At 44.3% G+C, this 23,741-nt stretch overlaps 1 protein-coding gene and 1 long non-coding RNA gene across 2 annotated transcripts in view; both read right to left on the bottom strand.

Annotated features, from left to right (window-relative positions):
• LOC311488311 (uncharacterized protein) overlaps positions 1–20,046 on the bottom strand; it is a gene marked incomplete at both ends in the record, with an annotated part of 179,249 nt that extends 159,203 nt beyond the window's left edge. The window contains one exon of the mRNA XM_084544941.1: positions 19,980–20,046. Coding sequence (XP_084401067.1) covers positions 19,980–20,046 — 67 coding nt within the window. The remainder of the gene's footprint in view (positions 1–19,979) is intronic.
• A 2,245-nt stretch (positions 20,047–22,291) lies between these two features.
• On the bottom strand, positions 22,292–22,933 carry LOC311490099. The gene is made up of 3 exons (XR_014699142.1): positions 22,772–22,933; positions 22,560–22,670; positions 22,292–22,366 (listed from the first exon to the last, which is right to left on the bottom strand). It is a non-coding gene; the product is annotated as an uncharacterized lncRNA (long non-coding RNA).
• Positions 22,934–23,741: the final 808 nt, after the last annotated feature.

Raw genomic sequence — 23,741 nt, 5'->3', positions numbered from 1 at the left:
TCTGTCAGTACACATACACACCTTTTTTGAAAGGCCCCAGAGGCTGCAACACCTAAGCAAGAGGCACCACTAACCAAACACTGCCATGAAGACCAAGAAACTCTCCAAACAAGTAAGGGACAGTGTTGTTGAGAAGTACAAGTCAGGGTTAGGTTATAAAAAATATCCAAATCTTTGATGATCCCCAGGAGCACCATCAAATCTATCATAACCAAATGGAAAGAACATGGCACAACAGCAAACCTGCCATGAGACGGCCGCCCACCAAAACTCACAGACCGGGCAAGGATGGCATTAATCAGAGAGGCAGCACAGAGACCTAAGGTCACCCTGGAGGAGCTGCAGAGTTCCACAGCAGAGACTGGTGTATCTGTACATAGGACGACAATAAGCCGTACGCTCCATAGAGTTGGGGTTTATGGCAGAGTGGCCAGAAGAAAGCCATTACTTTCAGCAAAAAACAAAATGGCACGTTTTGAGTTTGCGAAAAGGCATGTGGGAGACTCCCAAAATGTATGGAGGAAGGTGCTCTGGTCTGATGAGACTAAAATTGAACTTTTCGGCCATCAAAGAAAACGTCACATCACATCACCCAAAGAACACCATCCCCACAGTGAAACATGGTGGTGGCAGCATCATGCTGTGGGGATGTTTTTCAGCAGCCGGGACTGGGAAACTGGTCAGAGTTGGGGGAAAGATGGATGGTGCTAAATACAGGGATATTCTTAAGCAAAACCTGTACCACTCTGTGCGTGATTTGAGGCTAGGACGGAGGTTCACCTTCCTGCAGGACAATGACCCCAAACACACTGCTAAAGCAACACTTGAGTGGTTTAAGGGGAAACATGTAAATGTATTGGAATGGCCTAGTCAAAGCCCAGACCTCAATCCAATAGAAAATCTGTGGTCAGACTTAAAGATTGCTGTTCACAAGCGCACACCATCCAACTTGAAGCAGCTGGAGCAGTTTTGCAAAGAGGAATGGGCAAAAATCCTAGTGGTAAGATGTGGCAAGCTCATAGAGACTTATCCAAAGCGACTTGGAGTTGTGATTGCCGCAAAAGGTGGCTCTACAAAGTATTGACTTTAGGGGGGTGAATAGTTATGCACATTGACTTTTTCTGTTATTTTGTCCTATTTGTTGTTTGCTTGACAATAAAAAAAAAAAAAAACATCTTCAAAGTTGTGGGCATGTTCTGTAAATTAAATGATGCAAATCCTCAAACAATCCATGTTAATTCCAGGTTTTGAGGCAACAAAAAACGAAAAATGCCAAGGGGGGTGAATACTTTTGCAAGGCACTGTATATGGCCATTTTCGCTTCTCCAATAATGAAGTTTAAAAGCTGCCACATTTTTTTGTCTTTCTTCCCGTGGCTTGTTCCATAAATAAATAGGGTGGCGGTAAAAACTACATTAAATAAAACAAAAACCTCCATTAAAAGAATAAAAAACGCTGTGAGCCTTTGACATTCATTAAAAATGTGGAACATTGTTTCCTTTAAACCACAGAAAGGGCACTGGTTGGACACAGAAGGATTGATGATTGAGATAAAAGAATTTGATGCAATAGCTCCATGGAGGATTCGCCACTGTAGGTCTCCAGTTTTCTTCTTTAAAGGTTTGCTGTAGAGTGTCCTCCAGTTTGGCACAGCACCTCCAAATCTGTCTCCCCACGCACAGATTGGCCTGGAACTCAAGGTCCTTTCGTTGAGGGCTTTCACACATATTTTGTAAAGGAGTTTTTTGTCCACACTGTTCAGGTTCACTGTGTTCTCTCTCTTCATCGATGCTCCTTGGTCAGACCGGGGGCTTATCCACACCCCTGGGAAAGGGTTTGTGGGGTCTGGCACTGCTCCCGATCCAAACTTGATCAGGAGCATCCTCTCTCTCACCGTCAGCTTATTCTTCCAGAGTTGTGTCAGCCTCTGAACTATTCTGCTGGACCGGAGACCCAGGACACACCTCACGGCTTGGATGTTTGATAGGTCTGGTCCCGCTAAGTGGACCAGACGCTCCAGGTCCAGGACTCCGGTCCGGAGCAGAGTTGCCGTGAGCCCAGGCGTGGCTCCACTGGACACATCCAGCCTCCCTCCATGGACCAGAGGTTCTTTTAAAAGCCAGAACAGAGAGTTGGAGCTTCTTGTTTGTCTGCTGCTTTTAAAAAGAGACAATACTTTAAAGACACTTTTATAAAAAGGAGGCACCCCACTTAAATTTAAAGAATTAAAATCAGTTAAAAACAGAGCAGTATCCAGTCCCAGATGACTCACCTCTCTGAAGATACGACTGGCCACACCCCTCCACACCAAGTCTGCTGGACCAGCTAAGAACTTCTGCAGGAACTGCAGCCTAAAAGCACAGGAGCGATGCTATCAAATTATTTAAAACCAGGACTCTGCCTCTATATGACATCTGAGGCAGTAGCCATTTCCACTTCTTGATTCTACCCACAACCTTGTCCTCAATCCCATCCCAGTTTTTACTTTCCATGGCCTTGCTTCCCAGGAAGACCCCAAGGTATTTTAATCCCTGAGTCTTCCAGGCCAGGTTCTGGGGGAGGGCTGGGAGGCCACTGGGCCAATTCCCAAAAGCAAATGCCTCGCTTTTGTTCCAGTTAACTTTGACTGAGGACAAGGTTTTATATTTTTCGGTTAAAATGTTTAAAATGTCAACATCATCTTGATTTTTAATTAAAATGATGACATCATCTGCATATGCAGATAAAACAATGTTGCTGTTAAAAGTGGGTAGAATCAGTCCTTTAATTTTAAAACGTATCTTAGCGAGGAGGGGTTCTAGGGAGAGTGCATAAAGCATCCCGGACAAGGCACAGCCCTGCCAGACTCCCCTCTGCACCCTGAAAGGAGCACACAGACTGCCGTTAAACTTCAGTAGACTCTCAATGTCACTGTACAACGCACGGATCATGGCGATGAAACCGGAGCTGAACCCAAACCTCTTCATCACGTTCCAGAGGAAGTTGTGTTCAACCCGGTCAAAAGCCTTTTCCTGGTCCAGTGAAATCAGACCAGTGCCACTGTCCAATGAGCTGGAGAGCTCCAAAACGTCACGAATCAGGTTGACGTTGTCTACCATGGACCTGCCAGGCACACAGTAGGTCTGGTCCCGGTGGATGACCTGCTCCATGGCCCCCTTCAGCCTGGAAGCCAAAGTCTTGGACAGGATCTTGTAGTCCACGCACAGCAGAGACACAGGCCGCCAGTTCTTCACCTCCTGCAGGTTTCCCTTCTTTGGTAGCAGAGCCAGGACGGCTCTGCGGCAGGAGAGAGGGAGAGAACCAACGGCCAAGCTCTCATTTAGGACCAGGAGCAGGTCCGGACCCAGAATGTCCCAGTATTCCTTAAAGAACTCAACAGTGAGGCCATCGATGCCAGGAGACTTTCTCCCCTGCATGCCTTGCAGGGCGGCCGTGAGCTCCTCCAGCCGGAGCGGTCGGCTCAGCTGGGTGTTGGTGTCAGCCGACACCTGAGGAAGTTCTTTGCAGAACTCCTCCTCCAGTTCTTGTTTTTCCTCATACTCTGCAGAGTAGAGGGCAGAGAAGAAGGCCACCGCTCTCCTCCTGATTTGGGCTGGGTCCGTAAGCTCCTGGCCCGTCTCTGACATTAGTGCGTGGATTTGTCTACTTTGGCCACGTTTCTTCTCCAGGCCGAAGAAGAAACCAGAGGGAGCATCCATCTCGTTGATATTCTGAACCCGGGACCGGACCAATGCCCCCTGTACCCTGGTATCTAGCAGGGTGGCAAGGGCCATCTTTTTGGAGTTGAGGACTTCAATATGTTCTCGATTTCCTGTGGAGTAGCCAAGTGCTTCTAACTCCACTATTTCACTCTCCAGGTCTTTGATTGATCTATGCGTGTACTGAGTGACATTGAGAGTGTACTGTTGACAAAGAAGTTTTATTTGCACTTTTCCATGGTCCCACCACTGTCTAAGGCTAGTAAATTCATTTTTTCTTTCTCTAAAATTAATCCAAAAATGACTAAAAATCTCTTTAAAACCTTTATCTAAAACCAAAACAGAGTTAAAATGCCAGTATGCACTCCTCAGTACAACATATTTAAAGTATATATCACATAAAACTACAGAGTGATCACTAAAACCAGAGGGTACAATACGACAATCTTTAAAAATGTTAAAATGATGCTTAAAACAATAAAACCTGTCTAGCCTTGCGAATGAGATCCTATCTTCTGTTAGGTGGGACCAGGTGTACTGACGACAGTCTGCATGCATCCTCCTCCACACATCCACCAGGCCGTGGGAGTAGACCAATCGCTTCAGAGCGTGCTGGGAAGCTGGATGTGGCTCTGCATGGTTTCTGTCTAAAAATTATTTTTCCGTGCAATTAAAATCCCCCCCTAAAATTACATAGTCCTCCATACTGCAGCAGTTCAGTCTTGTATTTATACGTTCTAAGAAGCTCTTCCTCTCTGCTCCATTATTTGGCGCATAAATATTAATAAAAACCAGAGTAAAAAGGTCAAATTTAGCTTTCACTAGGAGGCACCTCCCCTCCACCACATGCTCCACCTCCAGAGAGGATGGAGTGAACCTCCTAGAGAGGAGGATGCCTACCCCACCACTCAGCGTGGTGTTGTGGCTTAAAGCCACCTGTCCCTCCCACTCTTTATCCCAGTCCCCCTCGTTGCTCTGGTCACTGTGAACCTCTTGCAAAAATAAAACATAAATCCTTTTTGTCCTAGCTGTGTCCAACACCAGTGCCCTTTTCCTCATGTCTCTTGCTCCATTTACGTTCCTATCTTAAAAACATCCATATCAAAAATAAAAGAAATAAAAACACAAATGTTAATAAATAAAAGCACAGACCACTTCATCATAATTACAGATTAATTTGTTTTCTGACATTACTCAGATGTTTCTTTAGTCTAAAAATCTCTTGGTCAGTCAGATCTGATGAAGCTCTGTGCTTTATAACGTGTCTTGCAGATAAAAAGAAGTTGAGCTTATCAGGAAAATGCAGATCAATATTAACTTTTTTTACACCTTTTGTTTTTTGGAGGAAGTTTTTGAACATTTCCGCTGGGTAGAAATCACTTTCTTGTTTTTTTTTTTGATTTGGCAAAGTTTTGTCTGTGAGAGAGAGAGAGAGAGAGCTCACTGCTGTCCGACATGGAGGCTTCACAGTCGCTGCTTTCTCCAGCAGCCGCTTCCACCTCCAGTCTGCCAGCCTTCCTCCCTTCCTCCACCTGCACTACCTTTTTACGTTTGATACGCCTCTGTGAGGCAGCAGGTGTCCAGCCTGATGCCTCACCCACACCAGCACACTCTTCACCAGCCTTTACAGTCGCACCACCCAGTGTTTCACACACACGCTCATCCTCCATCATCTCCTCTATCTCTGCATTTTCTTTTTCTCCAACTTCACCTGTCTCCTGCACCTGACCTGTCTCCTGTACCTCACCCGTTTCCCTCACCTCACCTGTCTCTCTCCCCTCACCTGTCTCTTGCACCTCACCCGTTTCCCGCACCTCACCTGTCTCCTGTATCTCACCTGTTTCCCTCATCTCACCAGTCTCCCCCAGTGGCGTCATCAGACAGATTTCACTGGGGCACGTGCCCCAGTATTGGTCTGTAGTGCCCCAGTATAAATTTCACTAGTAAAAAAAAAATCACTTTAGGGTTTTATGTCTACATGGCATAATTTACAGAATTTACACATACCGGTATGTACCTAATGTGGCAACTCATTGCTGCTTTATTCACTCCATACACAATGAACACATGGCTACTTAATATGGTAATTTATTCACGCGACTTTGGCTGTGATTGGGGTCCCGCACTCACTTCAGAAACAACTTCGGGACGTGACGTCTACGTGTCTGAGCGCTATTTCTTTCCACCTGTCTTACAGGTGAGTTCCGGATAAACTGCCCATCATTGTCGTTTGGTTTCACCCCTGTGTCGCTATTTCCATGTGAATTTAATTGTTACAACTTTACTTACTTTACTGTTTAATGTATGTCGCTAGTTGTTTTTAGCATCACCGGCCGTTAGCCGCTCAGAATTAGAACGCCAGTAATTTTAACTAAATTGTAATAAAGTTACACAAGACCCACAACATAAATAACAAAGAGCATAGGCTCAGGAACAGATATAAAAATGAGGATCCATCTGACGATTTTCAAGTGCAGCGCAGCTGGCTCTGTTAGTTGCGTATACGGTGCGTAGAAGAAGATAACTTCTTCTCCGCCATTGCATTTTTCATCTCGCGCACCCCCTAGAGGCAGTTCACGCACCCCCAGGGGTGCGCGCACCACACTTTGGGAATCCCTGGCCTACAGTATGACAGTGACAATAATGATTTTGAAGCTTGTACCCGTAGGCTAGCCATTTATTTCATATTGCGCACACATTTAATTTATTTTTTTTTTATTTTTTTTTTAATGTATTGGGAGTTGGGGGCCTGTGCCCCAGCAAAGCTCTAGGTCTAGAATCGCCCCTGGTCTCCCCTATCTCCCCTGTCTCCCTTACCTGCCCTGGCTCCATCTCTACAGCTCCATCTCCTTGTTTTTCTGTTCTCTATTCCCCATCCGATCCGCTGGTTCGCCCCACATCCCCGGAGCTCCTCCGTCTCGGAGCGGGTACCGGTCTCTCTCCCAAAGTCGGCTCCGCGGCCGCCGCTGCCACCGGCGCCGCAGCTGCCGCCGGCGCCGCAGCTCTGGACGGTCCCGGCGGGGCCGACTCGGCCCGGCTTGGACAAGCCCTGGCTAGGTGTCCCTCTTCGCCACAGACAAAGCATTTTAGTTCCCCCGATGTAGCAAACAGAGTATAATCGTATTCATCCACTTTCACGATGAATCGATAATTAAACTCTTCCGCCTTGTTGTTTAATATCATGTAAACTTGTCTCCGATGCGACACCACATGGCGAAGCAGCGGAGACTTACATCCAGAGGGCAGCTTTCTGATGGGGGACACTACTTTGCCGTGTCGGGACAACTCTCTGATGAGAAAATCATCGCTGATGAAGGGGGGCACGTTGGACAGGATGATCCGGGCTGCAGGTTGTGTGAGCGGCTGCACCGCTTCAAACAGCCCGTTCACCGTCAGCGCCTCCTCCACCAGCAACCTCACCTGCTCCACTTTCTCCAGGAACAGGACCACGGCTCGGTTCATTCGGGCAGCCGACTTTACCGAGCCGTGGCCGATCCTCTCCACCACGGCCAGGGCCACGTCCTCCACCGTGCAGGGCGAACCAGGAGCCAGTCTGATCCCATGCTTCCTGGATAAGGAAGAGAGACTGGAGGCTGCCATGATGGGCCCACCTGGCCTCATCCGCCGACTAAATGGCGTTTAGCCGCAAAAAACACCTAAAAAACAAACCCCAACACACCAAACTAATACTAAACTAACAAACACAAATATTTAACAAAACACCAAAGTGAAAAGGATAGTAAATAAAGAAAACAGAACCAAAAGTTCCCAATCACTCTTCCTCTTCCCTCTCACACTCCTCACACAAGAAGAAGAAGAAGAAGATGAAGAAGAAGATGAAGAAGAAGGGAATCTGTCTGAACTTTACATATATCACATTAGATTTTTACAAAAATTACAGAAAAAAAGATAAAAAAAAAACTAGAATTGAAATGAATAAAACCTCCAAGACTTCTCAGGACACTTTGGGTCACTGGTAGATCTTCTCGTCTGCCACTGAGAACATTTTGAAGACTTTGTAGAGTTTCTGTTTAACAGAAAGAAGTTTGAAATTAGATGTTTGAAGAATTCTGGATTACTATTAAAAAGGAATGAAAGATTTATTTGTGAAGATTGATTGTTTCTATGACTTTTTCTGTGACTCCAACACTGTATGAAGAAGGAAACATGTTCCAGGATTCTGTCACATGACGTCTCTAGCAGAAATCAAACATGTCCAGAGAGGAGAGTGCGCATGCGTCTGTTGTGCTGCAGCCTTTCTACTAAATGACGTGACTTCAGAGGAACTGAGGACATTGACTCTTCTATATATTCAGAGTCTGGCTTTGACCTGATGGTTTTCTACATCTATGCTCCTCTTCAGGTTCCTTTCTGACCTTGGATCACTACATGACCTTTTCATTTCAGTCTTAATCAGTTCAAAGCTCCCTTAAAGTCTTTCTTTTCTCTCTAAATAACATGATGTTCAGTGTTCAGTTTAACTGTGACATACAGTCAGGTCCATAAATATTGGGACATCGACACAATTCTAATCTTTTTTGGCTCTATACACCACCACAATGGATTTGAAATGAAACTAACAAGATGTGCTTTAACTGCAGACTTTCAGCTTTAAATTGAGGGTAATTACATCCAAATCAGGTGAACGGTGTAGGAATTACAACAGTTTGTATATGTACCTCCCACTTTTTAAGGGACCAAAAGTAATGGGACAATTTAACAATCATAAATCAAACTTTCACTTTTTAATACTTGGTTAAAAATCCTTTGCAGTCAATTACAGCCTGAAGTGTGGAACGCATAGACATCACCAGAGGGTGGGTTTCATCCCTGGTGATGCTCTACCAGGCCTCTACTGCAACTGTCTTCAGTTCCTGCTTGCTCTTGGTGCATTTTCCTTCAGTTTTGTCTTCAGCAAATGAAATGCATGTGTGACAGGTTGTTTCCCTCCTTGCCACTATTTGGCGCTATACCAACACGCAGAGCATATTCATTGAGGTGCGGCACAATGCGCCCTTATATATAGAGGTGCAGATATACCTGACCTGTCCCCTCCTCTTTCTTCCGCTTCCTTTTTGTGACTGTGGCCTGTTTGGCGTGACCAGCGGGGGTGTCGGCGCGGCCGTTGTGGGTGTACAATCCACAGTCCTGATATACCCTCTGTCTTCAGAAAGAGGCTCGCAACCTTGGTGTCATTTTCGACTCAGAGCTTTCATTTGACTCACAGGGAACCAAGGTTGTACAATCCTGTTTTGGGCAGCTGAGACAGCTAGCAATAATCCGTGCTTTCCTCTGTTTTGACTTGGAGAAGGTTGTCCATGCTTTTATATCGTCACGACTTGACTACTGCAATGCTCTGTACGCTGGGATCAGCAAGGGAAAGATGCGAAGACTGCAACTCATTCAAAATGCAGCTGCCAGGCTTTTAACGGGCACTAAGAGAAGTGACCACATTTCCCCAACCCTCACCACTCTCCACTGGCTGCCCGTGAGTTTTAGAATTGATTTTAAGATTTTACTACTTGTTTTTAAAGCCCTGCATGGTCAGGCTCTTGCCTACATCCGTGACCTGCTTTTATCATACGAGCCTGACCGCTGCCTGAGATCCGCCGGCGCAGCCCTGCTTACGGTCCCGAGGTCCCGTCTTGTCACTAAAGGAGACCGGGCCTTTGCTGTCCATGCTCCACAGCTGTGGAACTCCCTGCCCGGCGAGCTCAGTGGCTTCTTTTAAATCTCTTCGTAAAACTCACTTTTATCGATTGGCCTTTTCTTAATTTTGTTTTATAATTTTGTTTTATCATTGTTGTATGATTACTTTGTTGTGGGTGGGTGATTTTAAATTTTAAATTTTAATTCCAATTTTATTTCTCTTGATGGTTTTATTATGATTCAGGGGAGATTCTAGGGTCAGAGCTTTAGGGGTGCTGAGCACCCCCCACCAAAGACTGGAAAGACAACAATAAATGAGAGAACACATCGTTCTCTAATGTCAAACTACTGTGTCACAAAGCTATCATTTGGTTTAAAAAATAAAGAAAAGAAATTGCATTTAAATGAGAAGATGAGGTAGGAACAATCTTAGGCAGTATTAGTCTTAAAGTTTGGCTTTAGCATCAACACATATGCACAAACCAAAAGAAACGTCAGCTAGTAAACTCCTACTGAACAATAACAACAACAGTAAAAGTTAGGGCTGTTGCTAATGACTTGAATATGTTGGTGCTGAGTGACAGGGTGCATCCGAATACCCATACTAACGTACTGTTCAGTAGGCGAGACGCAGTACGCCACAGTAGTAGTACGTCCGAATTCTTAGTAGACATCGACTAGTAGGCGAAAAATACCCGGATGGCCTACTACCTCCACGGTATACAACGGTAGCTCACTACGCTATCCCACAATTCAGCAAGAGCCCGCTAAGCGTAGAAGAAGACGCAGTGTTGCCAACTTGGCGACTTTCTCGCTAAATCTAGCGACTTTCAAATCCTCTTGGCGACTTTTTTTTGTCAAAAGCGACTAGCGACAAATCTAGTGACTTTTTCTGGTGTTATTGGAGACTTTTCTGGTTCTGGAGACTCTGATGTGAAAGCACATATTAGTTTTCATTTACTGTCCTCAACAAGCAGCGGGTGCTGCCGTGAGCACCTCTCCCGTCCCAAAGCAGTCACAGGTGGTCAGTCTCACAGTAGCCCCACGCAGCAGCAATCAGAGTAGAGAGGAGACCCACGGCACTCCACGTCCAGACTGCAAACGAATGGCGCATGCGCAAAGCTGCCGCTGATCGCGCCCTGGTTTACAGAGCGGGATGTAAATGTTTCTTGCCTGTCACACTAAAATAGATAATAAAATAATAATCCATTTAGCTTGTTAATTTTGTCAAGTTAAAACCGTTTATACAAAAACTGTTTAAAATGTTCTAGTTATGGCAAAAAAAAATGCTCATGTTTTACTGTGACTTGTTGTAGGCTCCTAAGTGGAGCATAAGGTTAGAAACTAAACCAAACTTAAGAAAACTAAAACTAAAAAAAACTTAAGTAACTCTGCCAGAGTGTCTCTTTAGAATCGGTTTGCCAATACCAAGCCCGGAAAAAGGAGTAGCGTTAATAATACAGGACAAAATTAATTTTTTTGTGGCAAAGCATTAGTCATGAAATTATTTTGAGAGGTGATGGCCTATTTCAATGGCAAAATAAAAACAAAAAACAAAAAAAAACAACCAAGAATCACCAAAAGAATGTTCATTTGTAGTTCTAAACATATCCAAACACAGCGTCCATCACAATTACATCCAAATGGCACATTATGCAACTTAGCTGATGACGTCATTTAGCGACTTCTAGCGACTTTTAGGACAGCCAATAGCTACTTTCCTTACTGAGGAGTTGGCAACACTGAGAAGACGAGCCGCTGGGAAAATCAAATCAGACAAAATGGCTGAGACCGTTGTGACAGCTACAGCTACGACAAAAGAAGTTTATAAATGTATGTATACTGGGATAAATGTTGAGTTTAAAATGTTGGTTGCTTCGAAAATACTTCTCCGAGGTGGCTTTAAAATTTCGCGGCATCCGCCGGTGTGCGTCATATTTGTCGGCGCACATGTAAACATCCGGGGTCTAAGGACAGGCAAGATGGCTGCCCAGTACGTCCGAATTGTAGCCTACTACTCGCTCACATACATAAATAACGTACTAAATTGACGGTTGAGTAGTACGTTCTAACCGACGTTAGTATGGACTGACTATTCAGATGCACCCACAGACTAAATAGATCGTTTGGTAGCTTATAGGAGCCACGCCCCTCGGGTGGTCAGACAAACCTAAGGTGTGTGCGCGTATGGAATGAATTTACTATCATAATGCAAGAGCATTTTAAATTGATTCGAGGGCAGGATTTATCGATTTCATTCTCAGATTTTGTGATATTATCTCTCAAAACTCTGCTCTCGCTCTCAAATTGCTCTGCGCTCTCAAATTTGCTCTGTGCGTGCTCAAACTGTGTCCACACACTCGGTTACGATGCTGCTCGCGCAGATTTCCTGCGCTCACTTTCCAGCTCTCTCTCTTGCTCTCACGGAACATGTGCGCTCACGAAACTCTGCTCTGCTCGCGGATCTTTGGTGTATCAACGCTGTCAACCAATAGAAGGCCGGCTGGTAGTGACCAATCAGATGATCCCTGTTTGTATACGGTGCGTTGGCTGTTTTTCAAAGAGCGTCGCATACAGGCGGGCACTCTTTCAGCAGGTTTCATTCACTCCCTACCCCCGGGGCAGTAATAAATGTGATTTCTTTTATTTGTTGGACCACTGTTCGAATAAAATATCATTCAACACATACAAGAGCGTCCGAGCTTCTCATTAAAATGGCTATATTGTATAATAATAGCCGCATCGAACTAGCCTGGCTGACGCGACTGCACAACTCAATGAGATGCTGGTCTGGAAACGACGTGTTTATTTTCTCGTATTTGAGGCGTGGTTTTACAAATGCCTAGAGCCGTTTATTGGGCGCTACGAATGTCTATCAAATGCGCCTGGTAATTCCCATGCTGCCTTGCGCGCGATTCATAGCCAAAGCCTGTTGGCTAACACATCCTTCTTGGCAATGAAGTCTTTCAACGCCAAACGTTGCTCTTTTTTAAAATAAACTTGCGTTCTAAGCTACTTAAAACACTGTCTAAGGCTGCATCGAACGGTAACGTTAGGTCCGCTGCCATGTTGGATTAACACACTACAAGCTTCGGTGTCGCGCATAGACGTCGTCATCGTCTATGCGAAGATCTGTGATTGGTTCCCTATCTCAGGCGAAAATAAGGGCGATAGTTTCCAGACTGCTTTTGCAGTGAGAATAGGCGCGTTCGACTTCATGCAGATCTGTGCAGATCTGACTTGACGTGATGCATGCTGGGTAGAACAAGTTCATTTTAACCAATCATATTCGAGATCTATGATCATGAACAACCCAGCATGCATCACGTCAAGTCAGATCTGCATGAAGTCGAACACGCCTAATGAAATCGCGCGCAAAGCAGTATGGGAACACCCAGGCTAGCATCGAACACTATTATTATACAATATAGCCATTTTAATGAGAAGCTCGGACGCTCTTGTATGTGTTGAATGATATTTTATTCGAACAGTGGTCCAACAAATAAAAGAAATCACATTTATTACTGCCCCGGGGGTAGGGAGTGAATGAAACCTGCTGAAAGAGTGCCCGCCTGTATGCGACGCTCTTTGAAAAACAGCCAACGCACCGTATACAAACAGGGATCATCTGATTGGTCACTACCAGCCGGCCTTCTATTGGTTGACAGCGTTGATACACCAAAGATCCGCGAGCAGAGCAGAGTTTCGTGAGCGCACATGTTCCGTGAGAGCAAGAGAGAGAGCTGGAAAGTGAGCGCAGGAAATCTGCGCGAGCAGCATCGTAACCGAGTGTGTGGACACAGTTTGAGCACGCACAGAGCAAATTTGAGAGCGCAGAGCAATTTGAGAGCGAGAGCAGAGTTTTGAGAGATAATATCACAAAATCTGAGAATGAAATCGATAAATCCTGCCCTCGAATCAATTTAAAATGCTCTTGCATTATGATAGTAAATTCATTCCATATGCGCGCTGCATGAGGGAAGGAGCGGTAAACGAGAGAGGTGGATCATACCACTGGGGGGGGGGGGGGGGTGACTTAATTTCCTCGTTAAAATATTAAGTTTAAACCACATGTTTTCTTCGATCGTGCTATTTGTTTTGGCATCGTATCATAGACAAACCATTTTAAAATAAAACAACCAATTTTTTTTTTCAACTTTATTTTTAGGGGTGCTGGGACAAAGTTTAGGGCTTGAGCACCCCTATAATGTTATGATTGTTGCTAGGCATCTGACCTGTTTTATTTCTGCTGTTGTTGTACAGCACCTTGTAACTTGTTTTGGAAAGGTGCTATATAAATAAAGTTATTATTATTATTATTATTATTATTATTATTATTAATCCTCGCCTTCAGCGCGACCGGCTGCTTGGGCTGTGGGGGACGCATTGCTCCGCCAGAAGCCCTTCCTGGATGCGCTTGCTTGTTCCTTTCGCAGGGCGATTGATGCGCAGCATGGCTCGTTAAGCCCAAGTTATGCTTCCGCGTTGACACAGCGCGAGGGGGCGTACGGACCCATTACGACCTTGCGGACCCCCGTACGTCCTACGCAAGGGCCAGACGTGCACCTCCCAAAAATCCTCTATGCGTGTTGAGTCGACGCAACAGCAACGCAGCAGCAACGCAGCAGCAACGCAGCGGCATTGGCTGTGATTGGTCCGCTAACTACATCTGGAGACCGCTTTTCCGGTTTCCACTCATAAACAGCGCCTTTTTTAAAAAGAGCTCCAACGCCAGTCTCTCTGTCTCGGTGTCCATCGTTCACTGTGACTACGACAAAAGCCGGAAGGTAAATAACTATACGAGGCGAGATACGTCACAAGAGTCTCGGTCGGTCGGTCACAAAAAATCATAGCGCCCTCTACCGGTGTGGCATTGAATTGCATTTCGACACGTAAACCCCACGCAGAACCATCATGGTCTCACGACTGTGTCCAAGCAACTGCGTGGCCATTGCGTGACCATTGCATGATCACTACGCGGAAGCATAATCCAGGCCTTATCCCTCCGTCTCTCCGGGGCGTTAACGTAGCTTGCAGAGTGAGGCCCTGGTAAATCGTTGGCCTGTATCCAGCCACCGTGCCCTGGATCTGCGCTGCTGTTTTGGCTCCGTTTAATTTGTGGATGCTTCTGGCTCGCTGTCGTGAATTCAGTTCGTGTGATATTTCAATGACCATGTCTGCCCTGAGTTAACGTGACCAAAAGTTATTGGAGCCACCTTTGGCTTGGTCTGCCTGACTCCTCGGTGTATTGCCACAGTCATAATAAGGCTGATTTGGTTAAAGGGCATTCCACTGTTTTAATTAATTTCATGTGGTTGATGTAATTGATTATTTTGCATTATTTAGTGTTTTTGTTGTATTTTTGTGTTAATTCATTTGTTCTTCTCCACACCAGTCCTGTACAGCACTTCTCGGCATGTTTTTAATTTGTTTCTTGTTTGTTGGTTAGGTGCGGTGGCCCAGAGGCGGCAGTCCAGTCCTTGGTGATGTTTCCCTTCACTATTTCCTTTTTTTGTTGTGATGTGTGAGTGCAGTGTCACAGGTGTTTTAAGTAAAGGACCATTCTGCTTTTGATTTATCCCTGCCGCCTGGTAAGCCCCAGCCCTCTCCTTTGACTTTTACTCCTGCCTGGTGCTAATTTTATCTGATTATTAGTATTATTGTGGGTAACTGGTGTGTGGGAACTTTAGTTTATTTTGTTTAATAAAGTATTTTCTTAATTTGAAACCGTCTCTTGCCCCTGTGGTATTGGTGAACCTGTGTGTCCTAATGAAGTAAATAATTAAAAGTTAGAAGTTTAGGATTTCCAGCGGGCGGAACTACCGCAGGTGGCGTTGTCGTAACACTCATCTCCTTGCCCATGCCACACATGCTCAATCAGATTCAGGTCAGGTGATTGACTTGGCCATTGCATAACATTTCACTTCTTTGCCATAAAAAACGTGATTGCTTTCGCAGTATGCTTCGGGTCATTGTCCATCTGCACTGTGAAGTGCCGGCTCTGAAGCATTTGGTGTTTTCTTCACCAGGGAAAGAATTCTTCAGTCATCCACCACAGTTGTTTTCTGTGGTCTTCCGGGTCTTTTGGTGTTGCTGAGCTCACCGGTGCGTTCTTTCTTTGTAAGAATGTTCCAAACAGTTGATTTGGCCACACCTAATGTTTTTGCTATCTCTCTGATGGGTTTGTTTTGATTGTTCATCCTAATGATTGCTTGCTTCACTGATAGTGACAGCGCTTTGGATCTCATATTGAGAGTTGACAGCAACAGATTCCAAATGCAAATAGCACACTTGAAATGAACTCTAGACCTTTTATCTGCTCCTTGTAAACGGGATAATGAGGGAATAACACACACCTGGCCATGGAACAGCTGAGCAGTTGATTGTCCCATTACTTTTGGTCCCTTAAAAAGTGGGAGGCACATGTACAAACTGTTGTAATTCCTACACCGTTCACCTGATTTGGATGTAAATACCCTCAAATTAAAGCTGAAAGTCTGCAGTTAAAGCACATCTTGTTCAATCCATTGTGGTGCTGTATAGAGCCAAAAAGATTAGAATTGTGTCAATGTCCCAATATTTATGGCCCTGACTGTAAATGTGAGAAACTGTTCTCTGTGATGAACTTTAATAAAAGCTCGTACAGGACCAGGCTTACAGATGCTCATCTAGAGGTTGTACTGTTTTAACAGTATTTTAACTGTAACCTCCATTAGAGTAAATATGGCTCAGCTATGTGAGCAGAAGTCCTGCCAGGTATCTGGTAAGAAATAAAACACAAATAGGCTAAGGAATGAATCGTCTGTTGAGTAAAATGTTAAAATAAGTTATTTAAGGGGAAAAAAAGAACTGCACTAACTGTTAAAATGTTAGTGCAGTAAAGCTAGAGTTCTTTTTGTGTTCTTTAATGTGAAGACGGTATGAACAGAAGTGCTGTCAGTCAGTTCATGAAAGGCTTCCATTAGTTATTGAAGAATGAGAGAAAAAACATGTGCACTCACTGTTAATGGAATAGTTCTGTATCATTATCATACAATATTTGAAAATAGGCCACATTTTCTGTAATACTTGTGCTTTCATTTTGATGCTTGAACACTGAAGTGGCCCCCCACTGAGATGACAGAACCAGCAGTGGCTCCCGGATCATTTGAGTTTGAGACCCCTCCTCTACAGGCAGGGAGGGAGCTTAACCACACACAGACACATGACTCACTTTCATAACACTGCTGTATTACTGTTTAACAGAAACATATCACAAGCACCAGACTTCATCACCGATCAACTTCCATGATTGTCTCCTTCTTCCTTTTATAAAGGTAAAATGCATGAAACAAAAACAATACTCTGCCCCCTAGTGGCGAGAATGAATACATTAACAAAGAGAAATGTAAGCAGGACATTAATGATGTAGCATCTATAAGAACACAGAAATCCATACATGCAGCATATCAACATGATCCTTCACACTGTTTCTATTGGTTTCTATTAATCACCAGTAATCATCATCCATTGTGTCTTTGTTGTGTAAATACTCAGTAACAGCTGATCTCTACCTGAGGATCAGTTTGATGAGGAAATGTTCATTTAGTAACAGTCACATTAGAACGAGACTAATGTTGAAACAAATACACTGACACTGTGATGATGATGATGGTGATGAAGAGGACAGACTTGAGCTTCCACTGAGTCCTTCCTCTGTGGATACAGTCCTGCTGTTTGCTGAGTGTTGCAGGTCAGCTGCTACAGTGGGTTGCTCATGTCTGCTGGATGTCCAGCATTGTTAACTCCTGTCTGTCCTCAAGAAACAGCAGCAGGACACTCAGAGTTCAGCTGGAAACTGATCGGAGACATTTAAAGCTGCTGAGGATCAGCTGATTGTTCAGGAGGAGGACGGTATCGCTGTCTATATCTTCTGTAGATCAGAAAACCAACAACACCAACAACAAGAACACCACCAACTATCAGACCAACTATCAGACCAACAGGTGTGTCCTTGTGTCCTCTGTTCCTCACTCCTTCGTCCTCCTTGTGTCCATCTGTGTGACAGAAGCAACAGAAGCAGGTGTGAGGTGTGAGGTAGCTGATGAGTGAAGAACAAACTGCTGTCAGACATTATCTACTGCACTCTGATCACATCACTCAGACCAGCTGTTTTCTAGAAAGTCTCATCAACAACATCTTTCTAAAAGTCAAACATCTGATCTGAGATCTTTCTCTCTCACATCAACAACCAGGAAGCAGCTTCAACTCTGATCAGAGACAAAGACACAAACTCAACTCTACTCACTCACCTGCTGGAACTACTTCCAGTCTGATGATGCTGATGGGGTTAGAGTCCAAAAAGCTTCTCTTCCTGTGGTTTAATTTCCTCTGGACAACATAACACTCGTATGTTCCACTGTCCTCTATCGTCACATTGTTCAGAATCAGAGACACGTCTCCATCCTTCATCTGTCTGTCCTGTAGATCCACTCGGTTCTTATAAGATGGATGCTGGCGTGCTGGATCAGACTGATCATCACGATATAAAAGAACATATTCTTCCTTCAGGTCAGTTCTTCTCCACTCTACAGCTATGACAGGATCATTGTTCAGAGCTTTACATGGTAGAGAGACAGTCTGTCCAGGTTCAGCTCTGATGTTTGTCTGTCCTGAAGGAAACAAGACAGAGCAGAATGTTTGATGGTGATTCAGTTAATCAGACTTTTGAATAAACCACTTTCAATATACTTGGCCGACAGACACTTAATCTTAATCTAAAAATAAATCAGTTCAATAGAGAAGGCTTCAGAATGTTTGCTGAGAGGAGGATGAACAAATGAACAAACTAAATGAATAGAACCAAGAGAAATCATGAGCTGGTAGATTCAAGTAAAACAATAAGTTAATGGAAGAAGATCCAACAAGGATTGATGATGCAGCAAACACATGGAGCTGCTCTGTCCTCTGACCTCCATCATCAGACTGACTTCCTCTGAGGAACTGAGACAGGATCACTGACTCCAATCAGCTGGGCATCCTCAGCTAGTATCACTACTACTTATTAGGGGTGGGAATCTCTTGGCACCTCACGATTCGATTCGATTCCGATTCAGAGGTCAACGATTCGATTCTAAAACGATTATCGATTAATCTCGATTTTTTTTTTTTTTTAATGTACATTTCCATGCCTGATTTTAAATTTTGTGATATATATACACATATTTTAGTTTGGTCAGATTCTTAAATATGAGTTTGCTCCTCAGAATTTGCAAATCACTTCCTACTATTGTGTTGATCATTAGAGAAAGAAAAACAGATGGCTGGCATCAGGAATGGGTCCCCTTTTTTTCTGTCAACTCTGGATGGTGTCGTGAAATGTGGCTTCGCAAATTCATTGTATTTCCTAAGTATTTGATTTGAATTCCACAGACTTTACAAACGGTGTAAGTCTTGTCCATCTTGCCTCCAACCTCATAGAATCCAAAAGGCTGCCATACGGCAGCTTTTAAAGAAGCCGGTGCAGGTCGCATGAGTCTAGCCAGAGAATGTCTAATAAGGGGAGAAGTTCCACTCTCAGTGAACTTCCGGCTTCTGAACTGTTCGTTACACTGGGACTTAATAGAGAGTGGCGAGGCTCTCCGTAGACGGGCTCTGGTCTAGCGCTCGCCATTGCAGCCATTTTATCGCCGCTTAAACTTTTTTGCATGTAAACAACTCGCACGTGTGTTAAGTGCACATGCGTGTATAGCAGAGAATCAGCAGGTCAGAGAGTAGAGTTTTCTGTTGAGCTCCGCAGCAGGCGCACAGAATATTGCAGCAGGCGAACTAATTAAAAATTTTAATTTTAAAATTCCGATTATGAACTTATTTGAATCGAGACAAAATCGTTCAAGACAGAATCGAAATCCATCGGAGAATCGATTTTTTTTCCTACCCCTACTACTTATACTACAGTACTTGTCTGCACACAACATATAGAGACACAGATACAGGCTCTGGTCAGTGACCATCCACTTTTCTAACCTGGTACCATTATCCTACACCATGGAGAACCATGCTGTGATTGTCTGGGCTACCCTCCTGTTGTCTTCCAGGCTCAGCTGGACCTGGTTATATTTAGTACTGCTACAGGTCACAACACACACATTCTCTCTGTTCTTCAAAGAAGGAGTTTTTCTAATTCTACTTGTTTGTTCTCTTCTTTATGAGCAATGACATCAGTCAGTTTAGACCTGAGGGTTCTGACTAATGTCTGACATGTACCAGTCAGTGGTTCTCCCTAATAACTCATCATTTCATGTAGATGAGGTTGATTTTCATAAAAACAGGAGTAAAAGAAGTTTCACACTTGGTCATGACTTGGAATGAAGTTGTCCAAAAATATGTAACACAGAATGATGGGATCATTTTACACATGATGTTTTCTAAGCAGTTAAAAGAGACGGTGAGCAGTAAACAGGAAGACAAGACGAAGGATCAACTAAAGAACATTAGAGGAAATAACAGAGAGGAAGCTGATGTAGTAAAATGATGACTACTAATGTTGGAGCTGCTGTAGAACATGTGGTTGATCAGATCTTCTAGATCCAGTCAGACTCTACGTTGTCTCCTGAACATGTCAGAGCTAAAGACGCTTTGGTTTCAACTCACCAGCAGAGACAGACAGGACGACGCTCAGTAAAGTCATGCAGAGACACGCAGATGTTCCAGCAGCCATCTTGTCTTCTTCTTCCTCCTCTGTTTACCTGACTTCAATCTATCAACCTGACTAGATCACATTCAGGGGAAGGTTGAAATAAAACTGAAATAAACCTGAAATAAAGCTCAAAGTCTCTGACGGTGACGACTCGTCTGTCTTTCAGCCGCTAGCGCTCTATAAACCAGGAAGGTGGAGCGATGGAGGGATGGGCGATAACCAAACCATAAAGAACTGAGCAACTACAAACAGAAAGTAAAGAGACTAAATATTTCACATTTCTATATTGATGAATAAACGCCTAGCTTCCTACAGTGTTGGAGTTTCCTTCATACGTTGCTGTTGTGGTTGTTGCATCATGTTCCAGGTCAGTGTCGCCAACTCCTCAGTAAGGACAGTGGCTATTGGCTGTCCTAAAAGACGCTAGATGACGTAATTTGCCATTTGGATGTAATCGTGATGGACGCTGTAAGAGTAAAAAAAAAAAAACCTAAATATGTTTAGAACTACAAATGAACATTCGTCTGCTGGTTCTTGGTTGTTTTTTCATTTTTTATTTTTTGCCTAGCCACACAAAACTAACTTTGTCCTGTATTATTAACGCTCCTCCTTTATCCGGCTTGGTATTGGCTGTGTGACTCAAAAGAAACGGTTTTAACAATCTAAATGGATTATTATTTTATTACTTATTTTAGTGTGACAGTGAAGAAACATTTACATTTACACCCCCTTCTGTAGACCAGGGCGGCAGCTTTGCGCATGCGCCATTCATTTGCAGTCTGGACGCTGAGTGGCGTGGGTCTCCCTCTCTGCTCTGACTGCTGCAGCGGGGGCTACTGTGAGACTGACCGCCTGTGAGTGCTTTGAGACGGGAGAGGGGCTCACGGCAGCACCCGCTGCTTGTTGAGGACAATAACTGAACCGATATGTGCTTTCACATCAGAGTCTCCAAGAACCAGAAAAAGTCGCTAGACTTGTCGCTAGTCGCTTTTGACAAAAAAAAGTCGCCAAGAGGATTTGAAAGTCGCTGGATTTAGCGACAAAGTCACCAAGTTGGCAACACTGTTCCAGGTTTCTGTCACATGACGTCTCTAGCAGAAATGAAACACGTCCAGACAAATAGCACCGACTAGTCTTCAGAGGAGAGTGCGCATGCGTCTGTTGTGCTGCAGCCTTTCTACTAAATCACGTGACTTCGGTAGCCTGGGTGTTCCCATACTGCTTTGCGCGCGATTTCATTCTCGCTGCAAAAGCAGTCTGGAAAACCATCGCCCTTATTTTCTCCTGAGATAGGGAACCAATCACAGAACGGGGGGGGCAGCAAGACGATGACGACGTCTATGCGCGACACCGAAGCTTGTAGTGTGTTAATCCAACATGGCAGCGGACCTAACGTTACCGTTCGATGCAGCCTTAGACAGTGTTTTAAGCAGCTTAGAACGCAAGTTTATTTTAAAAAAGAGCAACGTTTGGCGTTGAAAGACTTCATTGCCAAGAAGGATGTGTTTGCTCTGCTACCAACAGGCTTTGGCTATGAATCGCGCGCAAGGCAGCATGGGAATTACCAGGCGCATTTGATAGACATTCGTAGCGCCCAATAAACGGCTCTAGGCGTTGGTAAAACCACGCCTCAAATACGAGAAAATAAACACGTAGTTTCCAGACCAGCATCTCATTGAGATGTGCAGTCGCGTCAGCCAGGCTATGACTTCGGAGGAACTGAGGACATTAGTTCCAGCTGATAGCGACTATACACCAGTTAGCACCTGATAAAAGTCAGACTGGATATATTTGTCTTGTTCTGGTGGTTTATTTGCTGACAGGAAAGGTAGCGCTCAGGTTCATTGTTGTGGTCTAGATCAGACACATGAGAGACATCTACACTGACCAGCTCCAACAGAAAGCCAATCACATCTCCACGGACCAAATCCTGGATGTAGACTGTTCACCACACTGCCTTCAGAGATCCAGAGTCATCAGATCCAGAACTAATAGATTAAAAACCAGCTTCTGCCTAAGAGCTGCTGTCATGACCTGGCTAAGCTATGGCAGAACACAAAGGTTAACTGATTTATTTAAAAATCAACCTATAAGAATTAATGAGGTTTGAGTGTGAGTATCAGTGTGTCTGTGGATGTGTGCATGATAGTGTATGTGTATTGTTAAAAGGTGCTAACGTAAAGCAAACAGGCCGAAGCCAACAGAACAAAAACACATACCAGAGGAATCCAGGTCAAAGATCAGAGGGAGACTGAGGATCATGAGTGCCAGGTCTTATAAGCTCAGGGAGACTGGCCAGGAGCTCCCAATTTCCCAAATTAAGACCCGCCCACTAAGGTACCTGCAGAAACAGACAAATGATAAGACAAGGGGAAAACACAAAACAGGCCCTAGTAGCAGGTGGATGTCACATTGCCAAACTGTATTTCATTGGTTTTCACCAGACAATAACAATAAACCTTCTTATTCTTCATACAGCACTGTCAGACAGGGTTGATGAATCGTACAGGTACAAACAAACTTTCTATTTTTACCTCAGACTAGCAGCTCCACTCAGTAGCTCCGTTGGGCCTGACCACTGTGTGGCCTATTCTGTGGGACACTGTTTGGCGGTGACCCCTTCTGGTTCATTTCAGTCATGGCAACTGATGATGAAAAAAGGAATGTGGATTGTGAGGACTGTTGCTTCCAAGAGGGATAGAAGACTGTTGCCGTGCATAAAGAATTCAATGTAAAGAGACTTTACCTTTTGATCATGCAACCAGTGGTAAAGATGATTCATTTCATTCTATCTAGAGCCATAAACCAGCATCAGATTCAGCAGGTCCTGTTCAACATCCAGACTGAATCCAGAGATGTTGTCTCTGTGCTGGAGCCCAGTATCGTACATTTCCAGCACCACGTGAGATTGTTGTGTAAACTTAGGCCTTCATCTTCCTTCAGTACCAGTGGTGGCTGGTGATTAAACATTGTGGGGGTACAAAACAATAAACACTATTCGAACATAAATGTTGCTGTCCTTTCCTTCAATGATTCTCTGATTGAAGTCGTCTCACGTACAAGTCTCTTTTCCATGGACAGCATGGCCAATGCATCCAGCCTCTCCTGGGTCATGGTGTTTCTGAGAAAAGTTTTTACTCTTTTCAAGGTTGAGAAGCACCTCTCAGCTTCTGCTGTGGTCAGGGGTGTGGTGATGATGATCTTTAAAAGAGTGAAGACTTCTTCTAGATTGTTCTCCATAAGGAGCTGGAATAGGTCCACAGCACCAAAACAGGCTCATCCAGCACTGGGTATGCCTTGAAGGTGTTACACAGTGCATCTACAGGAGATGACCTGTGACGTTCCTCAAACATGTCCCCCTGCAACAAGGTGACACAGATAAGGTGGTCTGTGAAGGAGAAGCACTCCCTGGTGTGTCCCAGAATATCTAGAGAAAACATTTTATAGGTTGTAAAGAACTGAAAATGATCTTTTGTTGAATTTGTAGCATTGGGAGGTCATATTTATTTATTTACCTTTAATATGTCTCTGTTGCTTGTTCTCAGTAATGTGGCATCTGGATGAGGACACTAGTCGTCAACATCCCCCCATGAAGAAGTCACTAGCTGACAGTTTGACTTTCAAACACATTGACATTTGTAAATGTTTGTGTCCAACAGTGAAGTCCTGACCTGCAGCCAGATCATCAAGCAGTCGTTAGCTCTGAGCTCACCTTC

Source organism: Chelon labrosus (assembly GCF_963514085.1).
Source record: "Chelon labrosus genome assembly, chromosome: 1".
Classification (NCBI taxonomy): domain Eukaryota; kingdom Metazoa; phylum Chordata; class Actinopteri; order Mugiliformes; family Mugilidae; genus Chelon; species Chelon labrosus.
Note: the sequence above shows the minus strand (reverse complement) of the source record. Positions and strands in the feature narration are given on the sequence as shown.